The 10628-nt window shown below is 30.1% G+C and overlaps 1 protein-coding gene across 1 annotated transcript; it reads right to left on the bottom strand.

Moving 5' to 3' along the window:
- Positions 1-2276: 2276 nt before the first annotated feature.
- Positions 2277-5221, bottom strand: LOC125834622 (patatin group M-1-like). The gene is made up of 7 exons (XM_049513752.1): positions 5023-5221; positions 4465-4646; positions 3583-3724; positions 3295-3459; positions 2921-3208; positions 2456-2598; positions 2277-2334 (listed from the first exon to the last, which is right to left on the bottom strand). Exons 1-7 carry the CDS (start codon positions 5188-5190, stop codon positions 2277-2279), a joined length of 1146 nt encoding a protein of 381 aa, XP_049369709.1. The 5' UTR covers positions 5191-5221.
- Positions 5222-10628: the final 5407 nt, after the last annotated feature.

Here is a 10628-nt window from a genome sequence, read left to right as displayed (position 1 = left end):
CAGCCAGGATGAGGGTTCGCTTGGGGACCAGTAATGGTCTTCGAGTGCCGGCCACGTCCAGGGTGTAGGCTCGGGTCGTGACATAATGTGGGTGTTGTTAGTTTCAAAATCTTATTGTGGTAATTTGTTTGGATAGATTGTATTGATTTGGAGCCCAACGAAAGGGAAAGGCTCAAGTCCCGGAGTGATTGTTCGACTATTTAAGGCAAGTGGATTCCTAAACCCTTGTTAAGTGTATGGAATTCGTGTATTTCCTTGTGATATGTGTTTGGGGGTAATGAGACTTGGTGATGTGTTGACTTGTACACATTGATTATTTTCTACTGATGAAAAAAGGGTAATAAAAGGCAATGTGTTTAATTGTTGATGTGTGATGTTTGAGACTGGGTTGAAAGGCTTGTTGAATCATTGTTGATGTTGTATCACAGTTGTATTGTTATGAAAATGGTCATCTCCTTATTATTTGTGTGAACATGTCATTTGCATTGGTTCTGAGACATGGTTGTGATAAGTGTTATGTGATAAGAGAATGTACCATTTCGAGGGACGTATCGCGTGCCGCGATGGATACTATATTTCGAGGGACATGTCGCGCTCCGCGACGGATACTATATTTCAAGGGACGTATCGCTCGCCGCGATGGATGCATGGACAGATATGTCCCCCATGGGTCCCAGACTGAGAGACAACAAATGTGTATCACTAGGTCAGACATGCATCACTATACTTGACATTGCATTCCATTGCATTGCACATATTTATCATATAAGGAACTTGATATTGTGTTTTGCTAATCTTGTGAGTGCCTTTCTCTGGAACTTTGATTGGTGAATATTGAGCTTGTTGTTGAGGATATGTAATTGTTAGAGTGTTGTTGTAGAGTTGTGCCCTATGTGAATTATGAACTGTTAGGTTGGGCTGGCTTTATGCAGGTTGTAGTTGTGGAGGTTCGGTTTGGGTGTAAGGAGTATCCGTATTCTATCCCCTTAGCTTGTGTTTAGAGGTTTACTTGCTGAGTACCACATGGTTTGACACTCACCCCTTGCTACTACATTTTTTTTGTAGGTCACTAGTCCGGACCTTTGTGATATATTCTCTTCTTTTCCGAGGTTTCTTGGAGATTTGTGAGGTAGTTGTTATTCAACTCAACAGACCTTCTTACTCCTGTTTATGATCTTGTTCTACTCTAGAAACAATGTCATATGAGACTTGTGTTTTTCTTTTGAATCAGTTGTAATACTTTAGAGGCTTGTACACGTGACAATCAAATTTTGGGGGTATTTTTGAGTTAATTATGAAATTTTCGCATTTTATTGTAAGGGGTGAGTGTTAGGCTGACTTGTCTTGGTGGGATAAGACGAGTGTCATCACATCCATTTTTGGGTCGTGACATTGGCTAACTTTTTGAGATATTTTTTATAGTACATAGTTCTAGAAGCCGTTTTCAGAAGCTAAAAAAGTGTAAATTTTTCCTAAAGACACTTTTCTTTGCAAAACACTTTAAAGAAAAATACTTTTAAAAAATTTGTTCAAATATAATTGTTGCTAAAAAGTTCGTTTTTATTTATTTGTTATAAACAAACTATTTCTCACCAACAAATACTTTTTAAAAAAACACTTTAAAAAAAAAGACTTTTCACCATAAGTTTATTTTAGAAGTTAGCCATACATATTAAGGATGTCTGATTAATTGTTGGTACCCACTTGCATATAAGTTCACATTAATATGAAGAAATTAGCAAGTATTGAATAAAATTTCTTTTATAAAATAAATCAAAATGCTAGTCGTCAATTTTTTATTCTTTATCTTCACTTATTCATTTTCATCATTCTCTTATTCTTTTCGTGTATTTAACTTCAATTACATTATATTGTTAATTTACCTTGATATCTGATGGATCAAATCACTTGCCTCAAAGTAGTACTATTTTTTTTCTCATTTAGGATATCTAAAGTTGAAGAATCTCTTATATCATATCATAATAATTTGTATAATATTAACTTGGCACTTCAAATTATATTTTTTTTTCTTTTTGCTTTGAAAAGAAGATTCAAATACCATAGCATAAAATAACGATAATTTATTTAAATATTTTACACAACCAAAAGGTTACATAATCCAAGCACACATTACATAGAGAGACATTTCTATTGAAATTTATCCCTCAAACTCCTTTTATTTTGAGGTTGAAATACTTAAATGCGTGCAATCATAAATATTGCAAGCATTTATTATTTAGCATAGTAAGGTTACTACTACAACCCGAGACCTTGAATTAATAAAAAGCTTTGTTTGATCGGAGTTTCTTCCTATCAGAGAGCAATTTTGCAAACCTACAACGAAATAAACTATTTTAATTAGCAATAAAATACTAATATGAATAATATTGACTGACGAGATATAGTAATGTGAAAAAAAAAAAAAAAGAATTATTTCAAGCACCGATAGTTTTACCTCTTTAGAGCTTCCTCATAGGTTTCAGGACTGTCTTTGGAAACTGGTTTCTTCAATAATGTTTCACCAACTTGTACTAATAATTCCATATTAGCCTCAGACGCATCATCCATTTCAGTAGTTGTGCCTGTTAATGCATTTTCCTGGAATTAAATATACATAATTAGACATACTTCACTATCATATATGACATGCATATTATAAAATAATAATTATGAAGAAACTACATAATAAGACATACTTCACTATCATATGTACTTTTAAAATTTTACGTATCTTATCATTTATTAAGAGTTTTCTACCATATATTAAGAAAAAATTACTTAGATACATGTACCAGATACACAAATATAGGGAGAAAGATTCGTATGTATCTGGTAAAATAGGTAATATTGCAAACTAGCTAGTGAGATTTATGTAAGTTTAATTTCCGATAATAATAAGAGGAATTAAGTTGGGACTTACTTGAACCCTGAGGTAATTGTTTTGTGAATGATGAGCTTGAAAAACAGTAGAAATGTAATAATCAGTCATGTAAGAACTTGCTGCATTAGTCATTTGCTGTATAGCTAACAGCCATCGTAGAGGACCCCATTTAGCTGCCTCTTCTGCTGTATATGTTTTATCAAACTCTGAATTAGTGCCAGTGCCTAATGAGAGCAACAACATTTGCTTGTAATCCAATGACTTAATTGAAGCAAATTTTGGATCCTCTTGTGCAAGTCTCGTTGCAACGCTAAGGGATAATAACGCCTGCACGTCGTACGTACAACATTGATTAGATATTTCGAAAAAACTCAAAAATTGAATCGAGAGTAGTATTACTGTAGTATTAGTACCGGATCACCAACAGTAGCAACAGCACCATCAACAAGATTGAACTCATATATATCACCATTACTAGTATGAGTAATAAAGTAATGTGGAGGAAAATATATTGGAGCTGCTGCTGTGGAATAGCATATGTCATACATCTTAGCATCCAATTCTGGAAACTTTGCTAACTGCATGCATTTTAAAAATAATATAAAATTAGTCGAAATATACATTTTAAGATAATATATATTTTTGTATCTATTTACCCAACGTCTTGTTTACAAATCATGACTATAATTATTTTTACTTACATTTGACTTAGTGAATATTACTGGCTTATTTGTTTTGATGTCAAAGCTTGAGATGGCAACTTCTGTCAAAGCTTGATGCACACGAGTTTCTCCAAGTTTTTCTTGAAGAACTTGCAGAAGATATTTTCCATCATACATTGTGCTAGAAATTGAACCACAGCATAATATAATTGAACCAAATTAAATATAAGTATAAAGAACAGATGATGCATTACTTAATGGGAGGGATGTATCTGAGAGGGGATAGAGATGTAACTGAGAAGAGATTTTTGTAATTTTTTTAATGGTAGGAAATTTTAGAGAATATAATATATTAAGTTGTGTATTTATGTAATTTTTCCTAAATATAATTCATTACTCGAAACATATTCTCCTTCTTTCTTTTGAGTTGTTTGACCTATTTTTTTTAGTCCATCTAAGAACAATGTACTCCATCTGTCCCATTTTATGTGACATTTTTCGAATTTCGAGATTCAAATAAGTTTATCTTTGATCGTAATTTTTTTATAGATTTTTTAAAAATTCTGAATTATCAATTATTGTGACTTGTAGTACTTTTTACGTAATTTACAAGTTTATAAATTTCATTTCAAAAAATTTGCAGATTTCATGCGCAAATTGTAGGTCAAACTTAAACTGTTTGACTCTCGAAAAACAAAAAATGTCACATAAATTGGAACAAAGAGTGTAAGCAATTGTTTTTACTTTATAGTGACTCTTTGATTTCAACTTTCAACTAGACATGTTTAAGACCACAATATTAAATATTGATACGTTTGACATCTGAAGACTCAAAAATTCTTTTTCACACTCTTAAACTCCGTATCAAGTTAAAATTAGATAAATAAATTAAAACAGAGGAATATAAATATGTATATGTACCTAGAATTAAAAATATGAGGGCCATGTTCGAAGTAAAAAGGTACAAAATCTTTGGCAGCAGCAATGGGTCGATTGTTTTCATTTGGAGTAGTTATCATAGCAGTCAATAAACCTCCTGTACCTGTTCCTCCAATTACATCAAAGTAATCTGCAAGTCTTGCATCTTTATTATTGTCCACTTCCTGACTCGAAAAGAAAAGTAAGTCGTATAAATAATAACTCACTTATTAATCAGATAGTACATTTATATATTAAAAAAAATAATTAGTAAATAAGTTGTAACATAAGAAAACCATAATTTATTTGAATAATAATTAGCTTTATCACGACCCTATCGACAATAGAAGTACTATTACTAATCATTATCACAAATAAGCATCGAAAAAATACAATTCAAGCGTAAAAAACGATTGTAATGTCACACTTACATAAGTACACGAAAAAATGTTTTTACGATACTTGAAGTTGTCCTTCAAGAAAATCAAGAATGGTACCCGGAATGACTATAGTAGTAGTGTCACACTTACGCACATACATTAAAAAATATTTTTACGATACCTGAAGTTGTCCTTCAAGAAATTCGAGAATGATAGCCGGAATGATTCCCTTAATTCCACCTCCATCAATACTAAGAACAGTCACCATTTCTTCCAACTTAGCACATGTTGAACTAGTAGTTGCTAATATCATAAAAAATAAAATTAAAAAAGATTTAGTAGTTGCCATTTTGCAAATGTTCAAAGTGTTTTTAAATTTTGTTGGTGCTTTGAGCATATAACAAGCATGGTATATATAGGCACGTAAACAAGTTGAGAAATTTTATTTTGAGTTTGACATAACCAATAAAAGTTAGTGATGTCTATTACTGATGTTTATTATCTCACTCACTTTGCACCGCAACTGTCATTAGTGATGTTTACCTTTCCTTTTTCTATTCTTTATTAGTATTATATAATATATATGTGTGATGAGACTTGAAATTGTTTAGCACCGCAAATGTCCTTCTTGAGGGGAGGTTTTCTTTTGTTGAGGTTGGGGTGTCACATACACCCCCTCTATGGACTCAACGTTTTTGTTGAGATTTATCTCACACTGTATAAGATTTTTCTAGATTCAACACTGTGATTTTTCTCGCCTTATCAGAATTGCTTAAACTCAGTTGAAGTCAAAGTCATATCGATAAAACTGACACATGATCGACTCTGATATTAAACAGATTCTCTCCCTCGCACCTCACTCACTTTCCTTTTTCTATTCTTTATTAGTATTATATAATAGATCCGTTCCAACCGTTCTTTATTTTTGTGGCTGACCCCATAAGTGTGATGAGATTTGAAATTGTTTAGCTCAACACCTCTTTATTTTTAAAAGAATAAATAAAATCCTCATTCCGATATGAAAAACGATCTTTGAGCCTGATTTGACAAATTAAGTTAACTAAGAAATTTAAACTTTGTGGGTTTAAATTAAAGATATATTAAAATATTTTTTAATCTTATGATATTAAACACGTCAGAATTGATAAGAAGAGAGATTTTTTTTTTTTGATCAACTAACATGACAAATAAAACAAACAAAGGAGTAATGATCACTACAACAAATTAGATTATGAGGGACAAATAATTTCGTCATCTATAAATCATGTTTCGTCATTAAAAATTTTGTGAGACGAAAAAAATATCGTCAATCAGTTGTCACTAAACGTGTGTCACTCAAAGTATACAAAGACGATTTAGTGCTTCGTCGCTAAAACTAATAAGCATTAACTACAAAAAGAAAAATCGTCTCCAAATGCATAAACATTTGTGACGAATTTATTATTTGTCATAAAAAGTGTAACTTTTTCTGTAGTTAATAGTATGTTTTGTCACTAAAAAGGTTAATACTACCGACAAAACTATATCGTCGCTAATTATTTAGTTCAATCAGGGACAACATCAATTGTCTCTAAAGTTATATGTATTTCGTAGTTGAAAAGATATAATATCGTCACTAAAGACTATTTTTATTTACAAAAAAATATTTTGTCCTTAAATGTATAAATTAGGGACAAATTTATTATTATAAAAAAGGTTAATAATTTTGTGATTAAATTTATCATTTTGTCACTAAAAGTGTTGCTTTTACCGACGACATTATTGTCACTAAATATTATCATAAGTAGTGACAATTACAATTGTCACAAAATAAAAATAAAAAGTATTCATATTTAACAATAAAGGGTACTACGATAATACATTTTTTGTCACTGAAAGTAATCAAGTTGTGATGAATTAATTTATTTAATGACAAAAATATTTGTATCAAAATTCACCCATGATCATATAATAAAAATAACTTAAATTATACTAAAGAATAACATCTCATTACAAACTCCTTAAATAAAAGTAAAATATGTCCAATGACAAAAAAATCTAAATAAAATATATCAATAATTACTCCTACACAAAGACATATAAGTAAAAATTCCTTCCAACGTATCAATAATGTGGTGACACATAGCTTGCAATCAATCTTGCTTCAATTCTCACCTTTTATACCTGTAAAAAGAAAGAGAAAATAAAACAAAGATTTAAATTGAGATATTCATATTGGAGTCAAAAGTAAAATATGTAACACAATTTGTCTTTCATATGTTGTAATGCCCAATTTTATAAGTAATTTTTGATTTACAATATAACTAAATTTTATCATTACAAATTTAACATAAGTGAAAGTTTATGAAGTATATCATCACAAACTACTCTATATGGCAACATAAACTTCATCATTCATGAAACTGCTAACTATTAAAACATAATGTAAAAACTGCAATTCAGTAAAATTATAAGTGCAAAATGAACAAAAGAACATAAAAACCCCACATAAAACCATAAAAATAGTACCAAGTTTATATTTTTAACAATTGGTCTTCTAAATAAAGAAAAAATAAAAAAGAAGACTAAGTTGTGATTAGGCCTTATATGGTATAGTCTCCGGTCAATTACTGAACCACAGAGTGTGAAAAATGATAATAAAACAAAGCCAATAAAAGTAAGATCTACATATTCATTAAAGATCAACCAGTGATTATGTGAATATAGGGTTAAAGAATATGAAATACAAAGAAAAGACCTTTCTTGTTGATTTCTTTTCAATTTTTGTTATCATTTCTCTCTATATATTTGTTTTAAAGTTGAACGTGGGAGGTGAGAAAGGAAAGGAAGATGAAGAAGATAAAGAAGAAAAAAAGGAAGATTTTTTTCTTTTTTTGTATCAGTGTGATTGAACCACCTGAAAAGAAAGTTTTTTTTTATGTTTCCTATTTTGATTCTTTTAATTTTTTTCCTTTTTAAAATTAATTTATTGTCTTGGAAGATTAAAAAACAAAAGAGCAACTTTCACATATAGCAAACACAAAATTCATAGTTGTATGCTATAGCAAAGTTTGCATAATTGTGCTCCATAGCAAACATAAATATGTATATTTCGTCATACATATACAAAAGAAAGCAGTTGTATAATCTGCTTTGGTATACATATACAAAAAGATCAATTGTATAAAGTGAGAGAGGCGAGTGAGCGAGCGAGATCTGGGAGAGGGGAGAGAGGGGAACGAAAATATATGTATATATACAATTTTTACGCATTTTATACATTTGCGTTTTTATATAAAGTGAGAGAGGTGAGTGAGAGAGCGAGATCTGGGAGAGTGGCGAGCGAGATTTGAGAGAGGGGAGAGAGGAGAATGAAAATATATGTATATATACAATTTTCTCTCGCTTTATACAAACACAAACGCATTTTATACAATTTGCGTTTTTTGTATAAAGTGAGAGAGGCGAGTGAGAGAGCGAGATCTGGGAGAGGGGAACGAAAATATACGTATATATACAATTTTCTCTCGCTTTATACAAACACAAATGCACTTTATACACTTGCGTTTGTATAAATAACAAGAGAGGCGAGGGAGAGAACGAGAGTGGCGAGCGAGATTCACTAGGAGAGGTGAAATATCAACAATTTGCTATGAGGTACAATTAAATCAAACTATATTTATAGCATTTAATTTGAATTAATAGTTTGCTATTATATACAATTTTCCCAAAAAAGAACCATCAAAATCGATGACTGAAAACCAGCATTGCGAATAGTCATGGGGTCCACCTTATAAGATACTAGAAAAAATAATATATAAAAACAATTAAACTTTCACTATTTATTGATAATTGATACTCTATTGTTAAAGTAAAATTAAGCAAGTGTAAAACCTATAATGTAGAAATACCTTTCATTTCAAATTGATAGTCTTGCTTTTAAAAAAATATTTCTTACTTTTTAGCAACCATTTAACTTTTTAAGGTCACAAAAATTAAAGATTTATCTATATATCTTATCGAAATAAGAATAAGATATACGTAATTTATGAAGCTTTAAATATGAAATAAGCGGGTCTTTTTTGGTGTTTTTCATATAAAGAAAAAATATTTTCAAAAATTTTAAGTTAGGGCAAACTTTCTAACTCTTAGGCATATTTTGTCAAAATACAGAATCATTGAAGAATGTGTGTAACTTTCTTTTAAAACTGAAATTGTTATGAGATTTTGAATTATAATAGATTTTCTATTTAGTTATTTTTTGATTATTTAAAATTTAATTTTATTCTATTAATATCAAAATAAGATAGTAGAGATATTGGTTTGGGTGGGGGTGGAGGAGGGTTTGGGCAAGGGCGTGTGTGGTTCCCCCCCCCCCCCCCCCCTTTTTTTTTTCTTTCTCTTCTTCTTTTGTTCTTTTTATTTTTTTAACAAAATTAATATAATGAAAAAATTATGTTTTGATTCAATAAGAACACAAAATAAAATTAATTACAATAATATTTCTTCCCATACAAATTTTACACATGTTACATTAGTATAAACATGTTAGGAATTATGGACACCTAAAATCTTTTATTTTTCTTTATTTTAGTTATTAAAATGAAAAGAAAAACCTACTAATTAAAATTAATAAATTACATAATAAATATTTGTTATTAATTTTTCTCATCATTTCAGTTTGTTAAGCCATAAATACATGTATCATCATAGGAGAATCAAAATAGAAAAGCAAGAATAAACGTAGACAATAGTTTTACTTCAACATAAAATAAATCATTGGTTGTTTAAACTTGAAATAAAATAAGGTTTGTTATAACAATTTCCCACTAAGTCTAATGATATAAAATATCTAAACATAAAGTTGATATGAAAGATTTGAACATTCTTCATATTATAACACCAACGAATATTAATGGTTTAAACACATATAAAATTTAACAATTTCAATATATTGCAACCAATGCTTGTATAATAATGACATTAAATTATATAAAAAGGATTAAGTGTTACCTCTTGTGAAAATTAATTTACAAAGAAAAGACCACAACTGGAACCACAAATTAAAAACCATGAATAAAAACCCCGAATTTAACTTTTCTTTTGTCGCTGAACGTTTTTTTTTTTTTTTTTTTGTTAGTATTGCTGGAAGGAAAGAGTGTTTCGTGTGTGTTTTGGAATTTGGGTGCGTGAGTTTCTGTATTTTTGTTGATTGTTTTCTCTTTTTTTTTTAATCTTTCTATAATTGTGTTTTATGCATGTGTCTGTGTATGAGTGTGAGGGGGTAATGGGAGAAGTGGGGTGAGATGTGGGTGAGTGGGGTAGTGTAGGATAGTATTAGCTTCTTTTTTTATTAATATAATATAATATAGAAAAAAAACATTTAGTATTAGTGGGTCCCATATGTTCTATTGTTGATGAACAATATTGTTGGTGTCGGGTTATGACGGTTCTACTGTAGAGGCGGCTTCACTGTTTATCTTTTTCTTTTAATTTGTGGAGGAAATTTTTCGCTTTTTTCAAAGTATCTTCTGATATAGTCTGGACGATCCCTGGGATGATCTTCCCCTTGTATTATTACTTTTACCTCTGCCCTTGGTAATCCAAGGAGGGTCCATCCTGCACACATAACATTTTACTTTATTCGGATATATCGTAATAATCACAGTAATAATTATCACTATCGATATCCTTGGGGTCATATATAGAGAAATCTTCTCTAATAATATCATTAATAATTTTACATATTATAAATTCCTGCAATTGTCCACTGTGGCATATGGTCCTGTATATTTTAATACTCAACCT

The sequence above is a fragment of the Solanum verrucosum genome, unplaced genomic scaffold (genome assembly GCF_900185275.1).
Source record: "Solanum verrucosum unplaced genomic scaffold, falcon-dt-bn FXZP01000149.1, whole genome shotgun sequence".
Taxonomy (NCBI): Eukaryota; Viridiplantae; Streptophyta; class Magnoliopsida; order Solanales; family Solanaceae; genus Solanum; species Solanum verrucosum.
Note: the sequence above shows the minus strand (reverse complement) of the source record. Positions and strands in the feature narration are given on the sequence as shown.

What these genes read in the sequence shown, in the direction of transcription:
- LOC125834622 (XM_049513752.1), bottom strand. Translation starts at nt 5,190, where the DNA reads ATGGCAACTACTAAATCTTTTTTAATTTTATTTTTTATGATATTAGCA. An exon ending in TAATATTCACTAAGTCAAAT is followed by an intron (nt 3,460 to 3,582) that starts GTAAGTAAAAAT and finishes AAATGCATGCAG; the next exon opens with TTAGCAAAGTTTCCAGAATT. An exon ending in TTGCTACTGTTGGTGATCCG is followed by an intron (nt 3,209 to 3,294) that starts GTACTAATACTA and finishes TACGACGTGCAG; the next exon opens with GCGTTATTATCCCTTAGCGT.